We start from the raw sequence: 23,543 nt of genomic DNA, 5'->3' as shown, positions 1-23,543 counted from the left end.
CCCCACCACAGTTTTTATATGCTTGTTCCACCACATATTGCTTTGCAACGTTACGCACAGATATTTAAATGACTTGACTGTGTCAAGCAGGACACTAGCAATACTGTATGGAAACATTACAGGTTGGTTTTTCCTACCCATCTGCGTTAACTTACCTTTTTCTACATTAATATCTAGCTGCCATTCATCACAACAACTAGAAATTTTGTCTAAGTCACCCTGTATCCTCCTACAGTCACTAAACTTCGACACCTTACAGTATACTATGACATCATCATCAAACAGCGGCAGATTGTCACTCACACTGCCCGCCAGATCATTTATGTATATAGAAAATAGTAACGGTCCTATCACACTTTCCTAGGGCACTCCTGACGATTCTACCTTCTTTGTGATTAATCTCATGAATTAGCAATGCTATAAGAAACTAACCATTGTTCGACAATGTCACTAGATCCTTGGGCAAAAACCAAGCCACGGACTTGACAGTTCATGCAAAATATTTCACACCAGACAATTTTATGTCTGCAGTTTTCCTCACTTTGAGCCCATTTAAATCTGACTCCTAAGATACTCGTGCTACATTTCAATCTGATACAAATGGGACCAAAATGTGTACAGAGGGCTATATAACATACACCAAGATAAAGCAGCAAATGCATCATATGCTCAGCTGTGTCACCTGTCACTCTTGAGCAGCACGCTGTCTGCACAGTCGAGCATGAGCGGAATGACGAGCTCGAGGGCGGCGGCCACCTGCTCGTAGCGGCCGTGGATGGCGGCGAGGGCGTGCAGTGCTGGCAGCCCCCTCTCGGCCACCAGCGGCGGGCTGTGGCCCCAGCCCGACCCCAGCACCGACGCCAGCAGTGCCACCGGATGCCGCGACGTCGGGCCGCCGGGTGCCGCACCGTCGTCTGCACTGCGGGGCGGTGCGGCAGAGGCGGGGTCTGCCATCGCGGTCCACACGGCGTGGCGTGGCTGGTCGAGGGCGTGTAGGCGGAGTCGTGCCAGCATCTCCCAAGCCCACAGCGAGAGTGCGTGCTCGTGCGACTGGGGGGGTGTCCGCTGCACCACCAGGCTTGACACCTGTCCCAAGAAGACTTGTTGCTTTACGAAATAAAAAGGAGTAATTTAAAAAAATTTAAATACCTAGACCACAAATTTTTTTGTTAATCAATTAAGCCACTGTACCTAGTTTTGGCTGCTTTTTACAACAATCTTCAGATCATTCAAACAGTAAAAAAGTGGTGAATGTGCAGTAAAATCTATTATCATTAGCTGTAGTCATGCAATTACATGCATTCATATAGTGAGCCAACAAGACTAAATCATTATGTAGTCCCAAACATCATGGTGAATGAGCTACATTGTAACCACAATCTCGCAAATTATGGTGGTAAGGAAGGCAAATGGCCAGTTGCATTAGTACAAATAGCTTCAAGTCCATTATTTGCAGTTGTATAGCAGCTGTTATAGTGAGACAGTATATGAAACAGTAACAAGAATTGTCAGGTGTTCCATAGGAGTGATCCAGCTTGGTGCTTCAAATAGTCGTCTTTATTAAATTTGCACAAGCTGAAGAGTAAAAGTGAAACGTCGTAAGTCCAAAATCTGTCTGGCGTGATGTGTAATATCTAACGAAACTAACTTAGTTTTGACATGTCGCGCCAAACTGGTTGGGCTACTGATGTTTCACTTGTAGACTTCAATTTGTGCAAATTTTATATGGCAAGCTGGAAGATCTTTACAATTCTCATTACTGATGCATATACTGTTCTCACTATAGTAGCTGCTGTACAGTTGCAAATAATGGGTTTTTGATGCTATTTTCACCAATGCAACTGGCCATTTGCCTTCCTTACTGCCATCATCTTGCCAGATTATGGTTTACAAACTGGCTCGTTCACCATGATGTTTGTGATTACATAATGACTTAGTCTTGTCAGCCCACAATACAAATGCATGTAACTGCATGATTACAGTTAATGATGATAGTTTTTGCTGCATATTCACTCCTTCTTTACAGTTTGCACAATCTGGAAATAATTGTAGAAAACAAGCGAAACTAGTTTTCATGCTTTAATTGTTTAAGGAAAAACATTTGTAGTCTAAGCATTAACACAATTTTAAGTTAAGCAAAAAATTATTTCATCAATTATATTACGGCCGCCATCCCTGATAATGTTCAATGTGTTTTGAATTCTTTTATTTCTTTCTATTGTGCCAATCTCATCATTTTGTTTCGGAAATTGAAGTTGTGTGGAATTATGGTATAATTAACAAATGGGTCACATAATACTTAACATAAATAATTCAGAAAGTTAATGCTTTTTCAACTTGGGAGTTTATTGTTTGTGACATACCTCTCGTGTCGGAAAGTACTTCTTGAATCAACGCTTAGTTGATGAAATGCTGTGTGTTCCACAAGGCGTTCTTTTCAGTAAGAAAATAAGCTGTAAATTGATTTTGAATATCTGATGATTTTCAATTTCCTGCCTAATGCCTAATGGCAACAAGTTATGAGAGTTGCCTTTACTAATTTACAGCTTACCATTACATCACACTTTGTGTCATTTGTTACTGATAAAATAAAGGCAGCTAAGAAACTGACCAAGTATTTTTGCTAAGAGTCAACATTTAAAGGCAGTGTCATGAAAAAAAGAGAAGAATAGAGATTTTGCTTGAAGGTATGTGTCCATTCCATAACTTTTTACAACTTCATAAAAGTGTAACTCGACAACACTTCCTCAAATCACTTCATTCAACTTCAGAGAAAAGAGCAGATTTACATTTGAGACCATGCTTCCATCTGTGATCTGACCACAGTCAGTCATTGATTACAGTCTGCAGCTCGTGGTCTCATGGTCGCGTTCTCGCTTCCCGAGCACGGGGTCCCAGGTTCAATTCCTGGCACGGTCAGGGATTTTCACCTGCCTCGAGATGACTGGGTGTTTGTGCTGTCCTCATCATTTTATCATCATTCATGAAAGTGGCAAGATTGGACTGAGCAAAGGTTGGGAATTTATACAGACGCTGATAACCACACAGTTGAATGCCCCACATTTTAATCACCATCATCATCATCATATTTGTCATAATAATATATATCTTTTTCCAACAAACAGCTCAGTTCATACATACAATACCAGGAACAAAAATGATCTGCAAGAGGACTTAAAAGCACTTACTTTACTTCAAAAAGGGGTCCACTACTCAGGAACACCCATCTTCAATAATTTGCCAGCAAACATAAAAAATTTAGTTACAAATAAAGAGGAGGAGGAGGAGGAGATTAGTGTTTAACGTCCCGTCGACAACGAGGTCATTAGAGACGGAGCGCAAGCTCGGGTGAGGGAAGGATGGGGAAGGAAATTGGCCGTGCCCTTTCAAAGAAACCATCCCGGCATTTGCCTGAAGCGATTTTAGGGAAATCAAGGAAAACCTAAATCAGGATGGCCGGACACGGGATTGAACCGTCGTCCTCCCGAATGCGAGTCCAGTGTGCTAACCACTGCGCCACCTCGCTCAGTACAAATAAAGATCAGTTTAAAAGGAGCCTGAAAGACTTACTAGTGGCCAACTCCTTCTACTCCATTGACGAATTTTTTAACAGAAACAAATGATGTATTGTAAATACTCATACTATTAGTATTGTTATTTCAGCCTTTTAAAAAAAAAAAAAAGGTGGGGGAGGGGGGGTCGGGTGTGGGGAGGAGGGTCCTCTTAATAGATAAAGAGCAGAGCTCAAAACTAGCAGTGACAGTTTTCTATTACATGTTTTTGTGTCACACACACCCGTCCTCTATAGGTAAGCTGTTGCCCTTCCCTCGTTTTATGTATAAAACGAGATTCCACATTTTATAGGTCAATAATACTAAAGTAAAAATGGCAGTCAGTCAATGTTGTAATTCTATTTACTAGTAATAAATGGCGCTATTACCAGTTTAGAACCAACAGAATCATCTTCAGCTGACTGCTAACATTTAAAATTACATAATTCTGCACAAGTGATGTTTGCTGATTGTGGTGAAGATTCCTCCAGTTGGTGGTGCCACAATAGCTCCTGCATCTTTTTACTGCATTGCAGACTGTTTTTAAAGAAATATATATTTCTCCAAATGTCAGGCAACATATAACAATTTCCTGGACATTGAACACACAAATTATGCATAATCCTCCTCCCCCAACACGCGCACATGCACACACATGCGCGCACCTATTTCTGTGTGGCCAAAATACTATTGGTCAAACTCTGACTCATACAATTTGCAAAGTTAAAATTTTAGATGAAACTAAAACATTTATGAGACAGCGGATGGACTCTCCCCATTGTTATTCAATTGCATTTTGGTGAAAGTGGTTCACAACTGGAGAAAAATAACAAAAGACAAATGAATAATAATATTAACCTTGGAAGAAAGAGAGAACCTTGAAATTCTCTGCTTAGCTTTCACTGATGATTTAGCTATCTTAACAGAGAACCTACAAGATGCAACAAAACAGATAAACATTCTCCAAGAGGTAGCAAAAAAAAAAAACTAGATTACAAATTTTGTTTGAAAAAACTGTAACATGACTAATGCTATTGATGCACCAAAATATATGAAGTCAAAGCACAGAAAAATAAAGAAAATTTCAGAATTTAAATACTTGCGAGAAATAATCCAGCTAAATGGTCTCAACAAAGCATCTTACTTAATCAGAACTATAAAAATGGAAGTAACATTCCTCTTAACAAAGGATACATACAATAAAACATAATTATTTATTAACAGAAAATGGAGGCATTACAATGTGGCAGTTAAAATTGGGTGTCTTTATGTTTGAGAATGCCTCACCGTGAAAACAGCCAAACAGCTAAATAATATGGAGAAGACAGAAATAAGAATAATTTGAAATGCTTTGGATCCAAAGTACTATCTGATCAGATCACGTATTCACACACAATCTGCTCAGTGCCCTCAGTTAAGGCAGCGGCACTCTTACCTATGACAATTAAGTTATCCATTTGCTGCTCCAAACTGAGTCACTAACCAGATAGACAGCTAGCAAATGCAGACACGGAGCCCCGCACACAGTGTGCCCAACGACGTCCACTCCCGGCACTGACCTGTTTGACGCCCTCGGCTATGACGGCGGCGCCTCCACCCACAACGGCCCCGACTGTACCCCCGGACGGTGGGCCCGCCCGAGCCTCGTGCCGATCGCAGGCCTCGACGACGAGTGAGGCGGCACGCCTGTGCACCTCCAGGGGCAGCACCAGCTCGCGGCCACCTGGCGCCAGCCCCCAGTCGAGGCCGGCGAGCACCAGACGGGCCAGCTGGTTTTCGGGAGTGGCGAGAGGGCGGTGCAGCAGCCACTCCGACAGCAATGACAGATCGGAGTCTGCCGGCCGCCACTGGCGCAGTGGCAGCTCCCGGAACAGGTACAGGCTCATCTGCCGGGAGGACAGTGGAGACAGGGAAGATTAATCACACGGTGTAAGCTTTCTCGGCAGGTACCTACTTCACCCAGCAGGCGGGTGGTTCTGCTACGGTGATGATACTTCCGTAGTACAGAAACACGGTGCAGAGAAGCTGGACACCTTCCTGATATATCTAGACAGTTGAAAATCCAATTTATTACCGAGATTGAGAACAATGGCCGACTGAATTTTTTGGACACGTCTGCCATCAAGTGACGGGATGGGACGTTCGGACCACTGGGTATACAAAAAAGCCACACTTACTGACTGTTACCTTCATAAAGATGCTAACCACATACCCAGACAATAAAGAGGTATGATTAAAATCTTGGTAGATAAAGAAGACAAAATTCAGGAACAAACTTATTTTTACGGATGAGGGCGAAAACCTATGGTCAATATTCAAGAAGATTCAAGAGAATCAGCATCAACGAGGAACAACGGCTGCCCAAGGGGAAAGTTTTCCTTCCATTCATTAGTTATATTACAGATAGCACTGGAAAAGCGATGTGCAGAGATGGTGTGGAAACAGTCTTCAGACCTACCAAGAAGATAAAAGTACATCGAAGTCCAGCAAAATATGTAAGATATCCTTTGGCTATGGCAAGTGCTTATAAAATTCCTTGTAGTTGTGGTCTGGTTTATACTGGTACTGCAAAAAGAAATGTGAACACAAGAGGAATTGCCGCCTGAGACATATGGATAAATTGGCCATAATGGAACACATTCACAAAGAGGGTGATTATGAAATAAAATTCAGTGAGGCAAGTATCATATCGAAAACGTCGCATTATCATGTGCACATGTGCAGAGAGGCAATTGAGATTTATAAATACTGCAATAATTTTGACACAAACAAGGAAGGCGTTAAATTAGATACAATTTGGATGTCAATGTTGAAACGTACGAATGACAAATGATTACTTTCAATCGAGAAAGTTGGCGTTACCACAGGTAGTGGACTGTGGTACCCTCTACACTGCCCCTATATTCAGCACTCCCTCAAATTACTGTTGTAGATCACTGCTTTACATAGTCTGTGATGAAATGTCAGGAGAAAGTTTTATATGTCAACCACGGCCCAGATGTTTCAAGTGAAGGGAAGATTAGGGTTCATCTTCTCATTTAGAATTCACATAATTCATCAGATTTCAAATTCTAGGAAATTTACCACAATTTTCTGTACCCTCACCACCTGTCAACGACCAAATATGTGTTAATGCATTTGCATTGCCTAATAGCTCACCTTCTGCAAAAATCTAATTTTTCAGGAAACATTAAATACTGTTTAGGAATTCATATACATATGAAAACTTTACAAATGTCACAAGCTGTGTGTTAATTTCCAAACAGCTGTTGATAATCCATAAATTAATAATTATGTATGTGAGTGTTCGCTTAATGTCAAATTTCATGATTCTAGGTCAATGGGACCTATAGATTTTGATGAGAAAGTTTGGAAGTACCAAAATATGTGAGATAAATGGCCGTATCTTTTCATTGTATTGACTTAGAAGCTTACATTTATTACACGACCAAGAGATGTTAGACCTTACTATGCGACATAAATTTCAACTTGATATGTACCTGAGGAAAAGGGTTTGTAACAGACGGACAGACAGACATCTAGGACCCATACCAAACAGGTCTAGCAGGGGATACTGAATGGATACAGAGAAGGATAGCACCAATGGTCTCTTTTTCGTATGACTCATGGAAGAGTTTCACAGAAATGAAAAAACGAACTGACATACGCTTTATGACAGATGCCAATAAGGGATACTTACAAAGTTTCAAAAATCAGTATTAACCCTTATTTGACATACTGAAGTTTAGCATACCCCAAGCCCACATTTTGTTAAGTATGTAAACCTGAGAATATTTGGTCTATGGTGCCATCTGCTAAGACTTTGACACAACCACCAAAACTAAAACCAGAGCATCACACTGGAAGCTTCAAACCATCTATGGCAGCCATGCACAATCGACTGGGGTTGCCTACCCCCGTTGACAAGTAAGGCCTAGTGTGTGAAATTTAAATGCCTTACTTCAAGTATATTTTGGAGTGACTGTGAATAATAAAGTGAGTGTAGTATGTTTTATCATGTCTAATTTTTTGTACAATAGATAATATTTTATTCAAGTAATTAGCTGGTGTATAATCTGAAAACTTGATGGCACTCTATTACTTAGAGAATTTATGTCCTGATGTCGTACTGCCGTACACAGAGGAGAGGTACGCCATAAGTACGCTCTGACAACACAACAGACGCAACATGTTGGAAGCAACAATGGCTGCCCATGCTACCACCATCCAGTTTGCAATGAGCACAGCTAAGTTATCTGGGACAGGTACTTATGTTACAGACAGGTAAATTTGATTGAAATTCTTTCATTTCATTGTTATGAACATGTTTCCTCAATTTTCTAGTCAAAATCATGTGAAATTAGGTTTAAACAATAAAAACTTTACTTATTTGGATAATATCAGAATTTGCACTTTTTCAAGATATTCCTTCTTTTTATTTCCAGAGTAAATATCTTTTTTTAGATTGTTCAGTAATGCACTATTTTTTTCCTTGTAGAATTATATCTTGAGCAAACTCAGTTAATTTTTTATAAATTTATATGAAATCATAAAAGGTTATGATTCTTTTAAAAATCGGTGCTTTAATCAGTTATTTTGGTACTTGAATTTGTAATCTCATGTTTTAGTAATGTCATCCACAGAAGTTCAAAAAGTAAGCTTTTGAGAAGTAATAAAAATTTTTTCAAGTAAAAATCTTCACTTCATTTTTTGTTATACCAATTATTGTCAGTGGTGTGTATTCCACCCCAGTGTGTCAAGCACATCACTCCACAGAAATGTGTCAAGTTAGGGAGGGTTGAGTGAAGACTGTAGAGATTTTCTTCTATCCCTACATCTCATTCCCATAGTGACTGGGACCGATGACCTATGCAGTTTGGTTCCTTTGATCCTTGAACCAACCAACCAACCAACCCATAGTGACTCTGAAGATAAGTTTGGACTAATTACAGCATGTAAATAGGTATTTAAGCGGTCATTTCTCCCACACTCCATACAGGAGCAGAATGAGAAGAAACCATAGCATATGGTATTGTGACTCACTACACTTCAGGGTAGCAACCGCTTGAACATTATTACTTCACATAATATTTTGTCTGTATACATTTTGGCCATCTTCAGAGTGAGCCAGCAGACTGAAGCTTCAACACTTGCTACATTCTTTACAACTCTCGTGTTGTGTCACTGCCCATGCAGCTACAGATACCCAAGTGCCCAAGACGACGATTGGCAGCAAAGAAGTGTGCATTAAGTTAAATCTGTGTCTATGCAGACAATCAATGTTGGCATAATGATATATCATTATGAGCTGCACTGTAATGCTTTAATAAAGTTACAGAGATGTCACTACAATGTACCTCATAACAATGCTTCAATACCCCAGCACGGATTGACTACATATCCACAGATCCAGTTTATGCACACTTCTCTGCCACCCATCAACATCACTGGCACTTGCCGCATTCTGCTACTCAACTCACTGTGGATCACACTGTTGCTGTGACTCTTCTCGCTCACCAACACTGCCGAACATGTCTGCACTCAGAAAGGGAGGCAGAGTTGAGGGGAAGCAGACTCGCCTGCCGCCATCTTGGAGTACCTTGCAGTCAAGGTGCTCCAATTAGCCGGCACCATAGACTGCGACAAGAAGACAAAGGAGGAGCAGTGCTACCACTGCCAGAAGTTTGGTCATGTCACTGTGTACAAAGCGCACACAAGGGCACGACACGTGCGGCTGTACTAAGACACGCAACATCGAACTGACGTGTGTCAAATGCAGTGGTACACACACGGTTAATTACTGTGGCCACAGCTACATCGAGAGCTGGAGCTGCGAAAAGAAGAAAAGATGAAGAAGATAGGCCATCTGCGAGGCCGCCAGTAGAGATGTGGTGGCTACTAGTGGATCAGAGAGAGTTGCACCAACAGCCATCCCCACCTCCCGCACCCAAACAGTGGAAGCAAGTAGTGCTGCCACAAAAACGTAGCCACCAATGTGAACAATGGCTGCCCTCAAAGCCACTGTGGTGGCAAAAGGGCTGTTTCGAAGGCAGGAGTCGATGAAGTCCGCCTCCAGCTGTAGCAGCTTTGGGAGAAGCTGAAGGTCACCAAGAAGAGACAGACCCCTCTGCACCATCTACCCTTCCACGCCACCATGCAGACAGTTGCCTCCATGGCCACTGCAGAGATGCAGGAAGTGCAGGAAGGCATGGAGTTGGCACCAGATGATGGTGATGATGAAGAAGAAGAAGAAGAAGCTGCCTTAGCCGCCCATTCCCAAGAGAAGTCAGTGGCTACACAGCAGACCACTCACAAAACCGTCTGTGCCCAGGTGTCAGCAGCATCACCAAAGCCATTCAAGCACATGCTTCAGTGCCGACACCAGATTGCGTGCGCATCCCAGATGTGTACAGTGGGATGGTGACACTGGAGAAGATCTCTTTGTCTGCCCAGTACAACACCTACCCTCACATTCACAATCCCTACCTTTTTGCTCCTCCTGACAAACGTAAACCTCCCCTCTCCCATATACCCCATGTCTCTTCACCCAGGGCCAACTAGTGATGTTGCACGCTGTTGTCCTGTGGGAAGAACTGAGACACATCAATGCTGTTCCAGTGTTCACTTTCAAATACTGGGATTACAATGCCCACTCCACTTCACACTGGACATTCAGCCAGAAGAAGAAGAAGAAGTGGAGGACCTAGCAGTATGCAATATCACTCTGCCAGGTCCCCCCACCTCATAATTACTAACCGCTAACTTGCTAGCAAATACTCCCTTTGTCAAGGAAGTTCCTGGACAGGTAGTGTTTTTTTTTTTTTTTTTTTTTTTTTTTTTTTTTTAAATTGGACTTACCAAGTAATGGTACTAGCTCCTATCAAAGTAGTCTACTTGGTTATCTATATACAGTTGCCAATGTTTCTGTAGGTCTTGACTTTAGCAAGGAACTTTTCAACTGCAATGCCTGTAAGCTCATTTGTCACATCCCACTGGATGTCTGCAATATTTTGATGACGCTTTCCATTCTGTCGTCTTTTCACTCATGGAAACAAGAAAAAATCACAATGTGAGAAGCCAGGCAAACACAGTGGCTGTACTATGGCAATAGCAGAATGTCTGGCCAGATACTCAGTAATAGATAATGCAGTATAGAATCTTGCAACATCATTCACTTTGAACCAGTCCTGAGAATTCCACAAATCAGGGTGGCAACACTGAACTGCTTGTCATAAATGTTCCAAGACTTCAATGTATGAAGTATGGTTGACTGTTTCACGCGGAAGAAAATACTCATGGTGGGCTAATCGTTTACCATCAAAGAATGCGATCAACACTTTTGTTCTCAAAGGTCATCGTTTGACTTTTTTCAAGGCCGGTGATCTAGGACTCCGCCATTCAGCACTTTAATGCTTCTTGTGAGAGTTGTACTGGTAGCACCAACTTTGATGCCCAGTAATAATCTTTGACGGAACTGTGGGATCACATCTGGCTTTATTGAGTAGTTCAGAAATACTTCAGCTTTCCTCTTTCTGATCACCTGTTAGCATGTGAGGGACGAGTTTTATATGAAGTGTCCATTTCCCTAAATCTTCACATAAACTCTTATGACACACATCAGAATTCAAATTAAGTTGTTCTGATATTGCATGCAGTTACATGATGGTCTTCTTGCAATAACTGTCTTACAGAATCTACATTTGCATCAGTATGAGCTGTAAATGGGTGACAAGCTCTGGAATCGTCTTGCACTGAATCTCTGCCTTCACAAAACCTATTGTGCCACTTGAAAACACGACTTCTTGAAAATGCCTCCCCTGCATATGCTTGCTTAATCATTGTCCACGGTTCACAAGGGATTTTCCCGAACTTGACACAAAACTCAATGTTCACTCTTTGCTCACAATCAGCGTCCACTGTGTCACTATAACTAATGTGCCAAGAACCCAAAAAATAGGTTGCTAAGCACAGCCCTGCCACCTAGTGAGTTGTCCGCCCCAATAGCTGAACGGTCAGCGTGACAGACTGCCGTCCTAAGGGGCCCGGTTTCAATTCCCGGCTGGGACGGGGATTTTCTCTGCTCAGGGACTGGGTGTTGTGTTGTCTTCATCATCATTTCATCCCCATCCAGCGCGCTGGTCGCCCAATGTGGTGTCGAATGTAACAAGACCTGCACCGAGGCAGCCGGACCTGCCCCATAAGGGATCTCCCGGCCAATGACACCAAATGCTCATTTCCATTTTACCTAGTGAGTTTGCGTGGAAATGTGTCCGAGATCATTCCGAGGATGCATACATACCAGGTAACATAAAAACAACATTTGTTCCTTTTAGTATTGTGAACTCAGAAATATAAAAACCTGTCCTGGAACTTTTCTAACAAAGGGATGTGTTCTCGTTTGTTCTTGATTTCAGAATCAACAGCAGCCAATGTATCAACAGAGGCAACAAGAAAATCTACCAGTCAGGATTATGCAGGAACAGCACTCCAGTGCTTAACACGTGCCATCTCCGGCCAAAGTACAGGCCTGTCATTCCAGTGACCAGTGACTAGCTTCAGTCTGTCAACTCAATCTCAGGACGGGTAAAAGCTATATAGCTCAAATATCAGGAGAAGAAATATTGTTATCAGGCTGAATGACCAAAATATTATGGGTCAGTATTGTGCTGAGAACATGAAAATGCACACTAAGTAACATATTTGTACCCTCTGCAACACCCTTCACAGACATTTACAGAGTATGTGTGCAAATGCAGAATGTGTTGAAATGATCTGGAATCATCTATTATGTCCTCTGTCCTTACACATCATCCATTTCTCCCCCCCCCCCCCCCCTACACACACACACACACACACACACACACACACACACACACACACACACACACACACACACACACAGAGACAAAACTGCAGAAAATGACTGACAACAGCTCACACAGGGTTCCAGCTGGCTGGGCTGGTGAGATACAATGGTAAGACTCACCTTGCCAGCCCGCTCGAAGTTGTCCTGCAGGTTGGTGAGCAGCACAGAGAGCAGAGCTGGGAACTCCGCCATCACGCCGGCGAGCAACGAGCGCGCCGTCTTGCTGCAAAGGTCCCGTGTCGCAGCACTCAAAAAACCCACCTGTTCAGATTAGATTGGATCAAATGTACATTTTGCTATGTAAATCCACAGTGAGGAGATAGTCAAGAATATAGAATGTGTCATAACACAAGAATACACATTTGCAAAAACTACTGATAAGCTAATGTTTCTTGTATGGATCCCACATGAAGTGGCACTCATAGACACTGAATAAGTCAAAAAGTCCTAAATGTGTTTACACTGAAGTGCTAACACAAAAACTGTTGCAAATGTATGAGGGGAAGGATCCAAAAGTAACCATAGCCATAACACATGTGTACCTGTAGTACCAGTCTGTGCCACTAGGGAGCTGTTTCCAGGTTGTCTACCGAGTGAATCTGCGGAGCGGGGTCACATTGTGGAGAATGTGCAGCTGTGAGGTTTTGTTTCTAACTTGGCAAGACTACTGCTGTGATGATGTAAATGGCATAAAGAGAAGGTGCTTTCAGTAAAACTCAAGCATATGAAAGGCTTTCTTTGTTTAGAAAGAGAGCAAAATGGCCACTGAAGATAAACCCAGCTCCAGTTGTCCTCCAACTGCTAGAACCGAGGAACATGTTAGCAAAATCTGTAATCTCATCAGTGAAGACTGATACAGGACAATTGAAAAACTTTGTGACTTATCTGAGTTGTGCAGGAGCACAATACAAAGCAGTTTGGGAACGCAAAGTGTGGCCAGCAACATTTGTACCCAGACTTCTCACTGAGGGCAGATGGGATCAGCATGTTTGAGCCTTTTGTGAAATGGAGGAGTCATTCAATGGTGATCTTAATTTTTTCAACAAAATCATCACAGGTTATGAATCACAATGCTATGGGTACAGCTGAGAAAGTAAACAACAGTCAAGTCATCGCTCCTCTCATCCAAAAATGGCTTGTCAGGTGAAACCGAATGTAAAGTCAAAGCTGATTTGGTTTTTATTTTATTTTCTTTTAAGGAAATGTCGACTCAAAATTTGTCCCTCAAAAGCAGACATTAAAGGGGGCTATAAAAGGATATGTAGAACTCAGGCACCAAAATGTCCAGCCGTAGAAATTCCAGTGAGTGGCACCTGCGTGAGAGTATGCTTCCATACACACAGCAATAATTGTCAGGTTTTGGTCTTGATGAGGACAATTCCCTTGACTCGTGTACCATACTCACCAGATTTAGTTCCCTCAGACTTCTTTCTGTCCCCTGGGATTTATAGGAGCTTAAAAGGAAAGTGTTTTGCCGATATCAAAGAGGTAGATGCAATGTCACAACAGCAGTAGAGGGTATCAATGAGGACAAATTTAAAAGGTTCTTCCAACACCGATATGAACGTTTTGATCAGTACATTAGAGCTAATGGGGAGTACTTTGAAGGAGATTACAGTTGTATTTGAAAATTATACAATACATGCTTTTAATAAGAAATTACAATTACTTTGTGTGTCCTCCCTTTCCCGCCATTAGACCCAGAGGTGCAACAGATAATTCTTAGGCTACTGCAGTAAAGCATTAACAAACAGGTGGTCGGCGGGTGATCAATTCAGGGGAGGGGACCAAACAGCGAGGCCATCGGATTAGGGAAGGATGGGAAAGGAAGTTGGCCGTGTCCTTTCAAAGGGAACCATCCCAGCATTTCCCTGAAGTGATTTGGAGATATCTCAGAAAACCTAAATCAGGATGGCCAGGAGTCCAACATGCTAACTGCTGCACCATCTCTCTCAGCGCATTTTCAAACAGAAAGCAGTTGAAAACACATTCATATGTGTAGAATTCAGATTTTACTTAACACATTATTTGATATTTTCATAATAAGATAAACATCAATCACTTGTGCTAAGAAGTTAAGCAATGGAGCAGAAGCAGTTTGATATGCCCCTCTTAAGTCTAACTTTATAGTATAAGGAGTGATCCAAAAGTTACTGTTCGAAGGTGATACAGTCCAGAAATGGTATGCCAATCAGGCAAAACTGCCATGCACACCAGGGCAATCAGCCTACCTACACACCAGGTTGAAAATATCTGTTTGGTAAAACACCGTGTCCTGCTGCATGAAGAAGTCCATAACTGTTTGCTGCACATGCTCATCCAACAGAAATCACTGACCCTTCGAGGCCTTTTTTAAGATACTGAAGATGTGCTAATCACACGGAGGGAGATCAGATCTATACAGTGGGCATTCCAGTGTCTCCCCTTGAGTTGGGTAACTTCTGCCTTATGACACTTGCAATGTGGAGACATGCGTTATCGAGAAGCACTAACACCCTTTGTCGCACCATACCACAGTGGTGGTTTGTGCCAGACATGTTGCCCCATATACATTCTTCATTCTCCAGATTAATGTCTACCAGCGTTTGTTCTTCAGCAGCCAAGAAAAGAATAACAGCACGGTCCTGTTTGGACACATTTGGTAATGACATTGCCATAGTTCACATTTCCACATTTACTACAACCACTTCACAAGGACACAAATGCCACATTGATTCCTTTCCTAAATGTCTGTGCTTCTACATCCACATCAGAGCCACACTATGTTGCATATACACGGCAGCAATACCCTCAAATGGAAACTTTTTGAGCGCTCCTTACATTTACATTTTTTATGGCTTCTGAAAAGTTACTGAAAATGTGTGCTGCCAAATAACAATAATCTTTATGGAGCAAAGAGAGTCATCTTAAGTATTTATACAGATTATTTTCATTTCTAGTATTAGCTGCATAAACAGAGCTACGGGTTTGAAAAAAAGATCACAAATTATGAGTGACTGAACGAAAATAACTTATCTGTTGCACAATAACAGTGGTATTCAAATTATTCATTTGCAGACAGCTAAGGAAAAATTAAATTTTAATAAAAACTGGTATACATCATTAAGGGCACCAAATACGAAGTAATAACAAAAGCATCTGAAGCATTTAATAATGCCGCACTGTCATTTAATAATCTACCAATCAAATTAGGAGAGCAGTTGAAGCATCTTTAAACATGGGTTTCTGAAGACTGGTTATCGGATATGGAGATAAATGCCAAATAGGGAATGCTGGCAATCCCTTTACAAAATTTCGACATGTGTTTAATAATACAAACTGCAACCTTAATCTCAGGGTTCAATTTATAAAATGCTGTGTCTGGTTGGTTATAATGAACAAAAAGGAAGGAGGGATGTTAAAAGTCTCCACCATGAAAAGTATAGGGGTACACCAAGTGTGAAAGGGAGGCAGTGGTCTAGGGGTATTGTCTTTGGTCTTGACTACCATTCAAATAAGTCCTGGTTCATGACTATGATTCCTATCACTGTTTTAAATTTTGAATGAAAATCATCAGCAATGGCAGCCAAAGACTTCTAGTACATGGAGTCACACTACTTTGCCAACCACCTTGTCAAAGAAAGTGAAGGAGAACAGAGGTTTGGGGCATCCTTGTGTATTCAGGATGGGAAACTGCCACTAAAAGGCAAAAGTATCAGCAATGATAAATGGCAAAAGAATGGAGAAGATATTGGGAAACCACTGTATTAAAAACACAATGTGTTTCTACAAGAAATGTGGCCTGTAATTGAAAATAACACCATCGTGATCTCTCCTTTGGCAAAAGATTCAGGATTAGACCCCATGGTGATCTCAGGAAGGGGACCGATGAGGGGGAGATGAAGAAAAAAGCAAAGTTCAGTTTAGTATCCCCACCAGCTATTATCGCGACAGAGGCAAGTGAGCCGGTACAGGTAGTGGGTGTGGAAACCTGCCACAGATGGTGCACATGACTTGTAGTATGGGCACACCCTCTGACAGAAATGTTTACATGCAGGAGGCAGTAAGGTGGTGGGCTAGTGCTTACGCCAAGTTCAGTCACAGAGGACGCCGGCTCACACCTCATGCCGAGTGTTGTTGCCGAGTATTCAGTCGTAGCCATCTGTGCCAGCAGCGTGCCGAGTTTACTACCGTGCACATCTCTCCTCATGGTCCCAGACTCTGCTTCCTGTAAACTGACTGACAGGGTGAGTTTCGTTTCCTCTCAGATTCCGTTTCCCACTTATTATTGTACCACTGTCAGCCCGTCAAGTTCTCGTGCCAACAGTGTAGTTGGGTTGGGTGGTTTGGGCGAGTAGACCAAACAGCGAGGTCATCAGTCTCGTCGGATTAGGGAAGGACAGGGAAGGAAGTTGGCCATGTCCTTTCAAAGGAAACATCCCGGCAATTGCCTCGAGTGATTTCAGGAAGTCACAGAAACCTCAATCAGGATGGCCAGACGCAGGTTTGAACCATCATCCTCCCAAATGTGAGTCCAGTGTGTTAACCACTACGCCATCTCACTCGGTGAACAGCGTAGTGTACCAGCATTATTACACCTGTGCAGATATTAAATTTGGCATTCTGGTCCAGATGGCCAATGGGACTGACGGACTGCTGTGTCCTTGTCAACCAATGGCGCCATTTGGACATGGTATAGAGTGGCATGGTGTCACGACACTGCTCTCCCAGGTACTGTCGGATTTGTAGACACCGAAACAATTACTTCTCAGTAAGCATCACAAGGCTGAGTGCACCTTGTTCCAGTTTGTTTACCAAGGAAAAATCCCTGGCAGTACCGATAATCAAACTCTGCATCTCTGCATAGCAAGCAGAGACACTGACAAGTCAGCTATGGAGGCAAACTAGGAAGAGGTGACAGAAACAGAATCAAAATTGACAGCCAACCATCACTAACAATAATAGTTTAGATACACACGTCGAATCCAGAAACAGAAGATGAAGAGAGAGAGAGAGAGAGAGAGAGAGAGAGAGAGAGAGCCAAACAGAACATTACTCCACAAGTGTACGCACCAATTTTCGTAACATGATAAGGCATGCGGTGTACTTTATACACATGTTAAGGATATCTGTCTTTATATTACCAAAGTAAATGTGTATGAGCAAATTTACAGTTTAATCTTAATTTAATTGAACAATGACAGAGCAAATTTGTACTGCTTAATTGAACAACAATAAAATAAACATTCATTGTATCCCTCTGTTGCCGTGTACAAATGTTACCACACAGTAATGACACACTCGAAGCATTAAACAGCGTAATTGGATGAGATCACTGCCAAACATTTATTCCACTACTAATTATCTCGACAGCCGATGCCTCATTAGGGAACTGTGCTCCTAGCTTGCAACCTGGGTAATTTTCTTGCACTGACTAAATTTTTCTCACCTGGCTCGCAGTTTATTTTATATTATGGTTGCTCACTAGGACGTACAACGCCTACATCTACATGTACATCTATATCTACGCATGCACTTAAGTACCTAGCAGAAGGTTCATCAAACCACCTTCACAATAATTCTCTATTATTCCAATCTCAAACAGCGCGCAGAAAAAATGAACACTTGTATCTATGGGTGCGAGCTCTGAGTTCCCTTATTTTATTATGATGATTATTTCTCCCTATGTAGGCAGGCATCAACAAAATATTTCTGCATTCAGAGGAGAAAGTTGGTGATTGAAATTTTGTGAGAAGATCTTGCTGCAGCAAAAAATGATGTCCACTCCAAATACTGTATCATTTCAGTGACATTCTCTCCCCTCTTTCATGATAATACAAAACATGCTGCTCTTCTTTGAAATTTCTCAATGTACTCCATTAATCGTATCCGGTAAGAATCCCAGACCACACAGCAGTCCTCCAAAAGAGGACAGACAAACAAAGTGTAGGCAGTCACTTTAGTAGATCTGTTACATTTTCTAAGTGTTCTGCCAAAAAACACAGTCTTTGGTCTTCCATCCCCACAACATTTTCTATGTGTTCTTTTAAATTTAAATTGTTCATAATTGTAATTCCCACGTGTTTAATTGAATTTATGGCCTGTAGACTTGACTGATTTATCGTGTAGCCAAAATTTAATGGATTCCTTTTAGCACTGATGTGGAAGACTGCACACTTTTCATTATTTAGGGTCAATTGCCAAAATTCACACCATACAGATTTAATTATAAATCATTTTGCAATTTGTTTTGATCTTCTGATGACTTTACTACATGATAAACAGCAGCATCATGTGCAAACAACCTAAGACAGCTGCTCAGATTGTCTTAAAATCATTTATATAGGTGACAAATAGCAGACACTACCCTGGGGAACACCAGAAATCACTTCTGTTTTACTCAATGACTTTCTGTCAATTGCTACGAACTGTGACCTCTCAGATATGAATTCATGAATCCAGTCATATAACTGAGATGATACTCCATAAGCACACAATTTCACTACAACACGCTTGTGTGGTAGAGTGTCAAAAGCCTACTGGACATCTAGAAATATGAATCAATTTGAAATCCCTTATCAATAACACTCAACAATTTGTGTGAGTAGAGAGCTAGTTGTGTTTCACAAAAATGATGTTTTCTAAATCCATGTTGCATGTGTCAATGGACTGTTCCCTTCGAGGTAAGTCATAATGTTCGAACACAACAGATGTTGCAAAATCCTGCTGCATATTGACATTAATGATATGGACTGATAATTCTGTGGCTCACTCCTACTACCTTTCTTGAATACTGGTGTGACCTGTGCAACTTTCTACTCTTTGGGTACAGATCTTTTGTTGAGCGAGTGGTTGTATATGACAGTCGAGTATAGAGCTATTGTAACAGCACGCTCTGGTACACGGTCTGGACACAAAGATTTGCCTTTATTAAGTGATTTAAGTTGCTTCACTACTCTGAGGATATCTACTTCCATATTACTCATGTTGGCAACTGTTCTTCACCATCACTGTATTAGCTGAAGCATTAATGGAGGAATAGAAATGGGCTCGCAATTGTAAAAAAAAAATGGAACAGTACAAAACAATGTCATCTGTGGTTGGCACACATTATATACAGGCACACCCGCTGAATGGTTAACTGGAGAACTCAGTGTGTAAAGGGAGAAGATAATCTAGTAATCATGGAGGATAAAAATGCTTTAATAGAGGAAGGAAAAGAAGAGAAGAGCAACAGGAGAAAATTGGCTTGGTAGTAGGAATGAGATGGAAGAAAGACTAATTGAATTCTGCAATAAATTTCAGCCCAGAATAGCAAATACGCTGATAAAAAATCACTAGATTAGGTGGCCTACTTGGCAAATGCCCACAGACACAGAATAATGTCATGGTGAGACATATATTCTGAAATGACACACTAATTTGTGTGTACCAAGGAGCAGAAACCGATTTGGATTGCAATTTAGTAATAATGAAGAGTAGGATGAGGATCAACAGAATTGTCTGGAAGTATCAACATGGAAAGGAGTAAGTTACTAAGGCACTGACAAATAAAATAAGAAGTTGTAGCTGAAGTTATCTGAGACAGTAAATATCACAATAATAAATATCACAGTAGGTAGTTCAGCTGAAGTGAACAGATATGTCCAAAAAGGACAAACACAGACATTTGGCAGACAAATATATGTAGGAGGAAGGTAACGCTGAAGAAAGTTTGGGCAACAGGAGGAATACTTCAACTGATTGATGAAAGTAGGAAATACAAAAATGCTCAGTGTAAGATAAGAATGCAGCAATATAAGTCATTTGCAAATGAAATAAACAGCATGTGAAATAAAGCTAAGATGAAACAGCTGAAAAAAAGGTGAAGAAATCAGAAAAGAAATTGTCATCAGAACATCTGACTCAGCTTATGGAAATGTTGAAACAACCTCCTATGAAATTAAAAGCAAAAGGTGTCAACATTAAGAGTACAGTAGAGATTTCACAGTTAACATAAAGGAGAAAGCAGACAGGTGGAGATGGTCTCTACTACAGAGATGACTGCCTGCTGATATGATAAAGGAGGAATGGAAATCAATTTGGAGCGCAAAGGGGATCCAGTATTAGAGTTTAATAAAGCTTTGCAGAATTTGCGATCAAATAATGCAGAGTACATAGATAATAATTTATACAATCATTGGAGGAAATGGTAACCATACAACTATTCAAGTTGGCAGGTAGAATCTATGAGATGGAGACGTACCATCAGATTTTTGGAAAAATATCATCCACACAACCCCAAAAATAGCAATGGCAGACAAGTGGGAAAACTTAATAATTCATGCACCCAAGAACTATGTACAGATGAATGATAAAGAAGATTGATGACCTGCTACATGATGATCAGGTTGGCTTTAGGAAAGGTTTAAGGGACCAGAAAGGCAGTTCTGACATTGTGCTTGGTGATGGAAGCAAGACTCAGGGAAAATCAAGACACATTCATTGGACTTTATGATCTAGGAAAAACGTTTATCAACACAAAATAGTGCAAGATGTTGAAAGTCTCAGAAACATTGGTGTAAGCAGTAAGTAAAGAACAAAAAATACAAAATGTACAAGAATCAAGAAGGAACTATCAGAATGGAAGGCCAAGACTGAAGCACTCCATTTAAAAAGGGCATAAGACAGGGATGTAGTCTTTCCCCCATTAGCTCAATTTATATATACATTGAAGTGCCAAAGAAGCTGGTATAGGCATGCATATTCAAATACAGAGATATGCAAACATGCAGAATGCGGCGCTGAGGTCACAACACCTATATAAGACAACAAGTGTCTGGCACAGTTGTTAGATTGGTTACTGCTGCTACAATTGTAGGTTATCAAGGAATATCACGAATCCAGTAAAACAGCAAATCTCCGACATTGTGTAGCCCATAAAAGATCCTCTAGGAACTAAGGAAAATTGTTCAATGTGACAGAAGTGCAACCCTTCTCAAAATTGCTAGAAATTTGAATGCTGGGCCATCAACAAGTGTCAGCATGCGAACCATTCAACGGAACGTCATCGATATGGGCTTTCGGGGCCAAAGACTCACTCATGTACCCTTGGTGACTGTATGCCTTGCCCACGCCCTTCAACACCATTATTGGACTACTGATGACTGGAAACGTGTTGCCTGGTCAGACAAGTCTAATTTTAAATTGCATCGAGTGGATAGATGTTTACAGGTATGGAGACAACCTCATGAATCCATGAACCCTGCATGACAGAAAGGGATAGTTCAAGCTGGTGGAGGCTCTGTAATGGTGTGGGGCACGTGCAGTTGGAGCGATATGCACCACGTGATATGTCTAGATATTACTCTGACAGGTGACACATACGTAAGCATCCTGTCTGATCACCTGCATCCATTCATGTCCATTGTGCATTCCAATGGACTTGGGCAATTCCACCAGGACAATGCGACAGAATTGCTACAGAGTGGCTCCAGGAACACTCTTCTGAGTTCAAACACTTCTGCTGGCCACCGAACTCCCCACACATGAACATTATTGATAATATTTGGGATTCCTTCCAACATGCTGTTCAGAAGAGATCTCCACCCCCCTCATACTCTTACGAATTTATGAACTGTCTTGCAGGACTTGTGGTGTCAATTCCCTCCAGCATTACTTCAGACGTTAGTCGAGTCCATGCCACGTAGTGTTGTGGCACTTCTGCGTGCTCACGAGGGCACTACACAATATTAGGCAGGTGTACCAGTTTCTTTGGCTCTTCAGTTTAGAAGAAGCAATGATGGAAATACAAGGTAGGTTCCAGAGAGGGGCTAAAATTCAGAATGGAAGAGAGTATCAACGATAAAATCTGCTGAAGACATTGCTGTTAGCAGTGAAAGTGAAGAGGAATTTGATGACACATTTAATGTTAGGAACCATCTACTGAGCACAGATTATGGACTGAGAATAAACTGAAGACAAAAGTAATGAGGCATATAATAAATGAGATAATGATAAGGTTAACACAAAAATTGGGAACCCAAAAGTGAAGGAATCCTGCAACCCTGGACACAAAAGAATATATGAAGTTAAATGACGAGGCATGCAGGACATAAAAGGCAGACTAGCAGAAGCAATACAAGTTTATTAGTACCAAATATCGGCCTTAAATTTAGGAAGAAATTTCTGAGAATGTACGTTTGGAGAAGAGCATAGTATGGCAGTGAATCATGGAGTGTGAGGAAAGGGAAAACACGCCAATCAAAGCATATGAGATGTGGTGCTACAGAAGTATGTTGAAAGTTAGGTGGACCAATAAAATAAGGAATGAGGGGGTTCTCCACAGACTCAGTGAGCAAAGGAATATATGGAAAAAATGCTAACTCAAAAAAGGGACAGGATGATAAGACAAGTCTAGTAGAAAGTGTCAATGCTCTTTAAGACAGTTCACAGATGATGCCGTTGTCTGTAACTAAGTCGCAATGCCAGAAGATCATACTGATTTGCAGAATGACCTGCAGAGGACTGATGAATGGTGCACGCTTTGGTAATTGATCCTGAACATAAATAAATATAAGATATTCTGCATACATAGGAAAAGAAAGTCACACTGTTGATGACAAGTTGCTGAAAACAGTACCTTCTGTAAAATATCTAGGAGTAACTATTGAGAGTGACCTTAATTGGAAGGACCAAATAAAACAAATAGTAGGAAAATCGTGTCCCAGACTGAGATTCACAGAAAAAATTTTACAGAAATGTAACTAAATCAAAAAGGAAATGACTTATATGACACTTGTACGACTGATTACTGAGTATTGTTTATCAGTATGGGATCCTTACCAGGTAGATCTGATAGAAATAATGCAAGAGCATTACTGAGATCCTCAGCGAACTCCAGTGCCAGATGACAGAAGAGAGGTTATGTGCATCACAGAGAGGTTTCCTATTGAAATTTCAGAAAGTACTTTCTGGGAAGAGCCTGACAACAGATTGCTTCCTTACAGATGCATCTCACATAATGACCATGATGAGAGAATTTGAGATATTACAGCCAGAACAGAGGCTTACCAACAGTCATTCCTCCCACACACTATTCGCGACTGGAACAGGGTAGGAGGGATCAGTTTGTAGTACCAGAAGTATCTCTGCCACACACGATTAGG

At 41.3% G+C, this 23,543-nt stretch overlaps 1 protein-coding gene across 1 annotated transcript in view; it reads right to left on the bottom strand.

Annotated features, from left to right (window-relative positions):
- Window positions 1-23,543, bottom strand: part of LOC126428401 (ectopic P granules protein 5 homolog) — a 359,767-nt gene that overhangs the window by 247,682 nt on the left and 88,542 nt on the right. Inside the window, exons 12-14 of the mRNA XM_050090322.1 lie at window positions 12,538-12,678; window positions 5,111-5,437; window positions 683-1,086 (exon numbers count right to left, since the gene is read on the bottom strand). Of these exons, the coding sequence (XP_049946279.1) occupies window positions 683-1,086; window positions 5,111-5,437; window positions 12,538-12,678 (872 nt within the window). The remainder of the gene's footprint in view (window positions 1-682; window positions 1,087-5,110; window positions 5,438-12,537; window positions 12,679-23,543) is intronic.

Source organism: Schistocerca serialis, chromosome 12, assembly GCF_023864345.2.
Source record: "Schistocerca serialis cubense isolate TAMUIC-IGC-003099 chromosome 12, iqSchSeri2.2, whole genome shotgun sequence".
Taxonomy (NCBI): Eukaryota; Metazoa; Arthropoda; class Insecta; order Orthoptera; family Acrididae; genus Schistocerca; species Schistocerca serialis.
The sequence above is the reverse complement of the archived record's forward strand: the minus strand, read 5'-3'. Positions and strand labels throughout refer to the sequence as shown.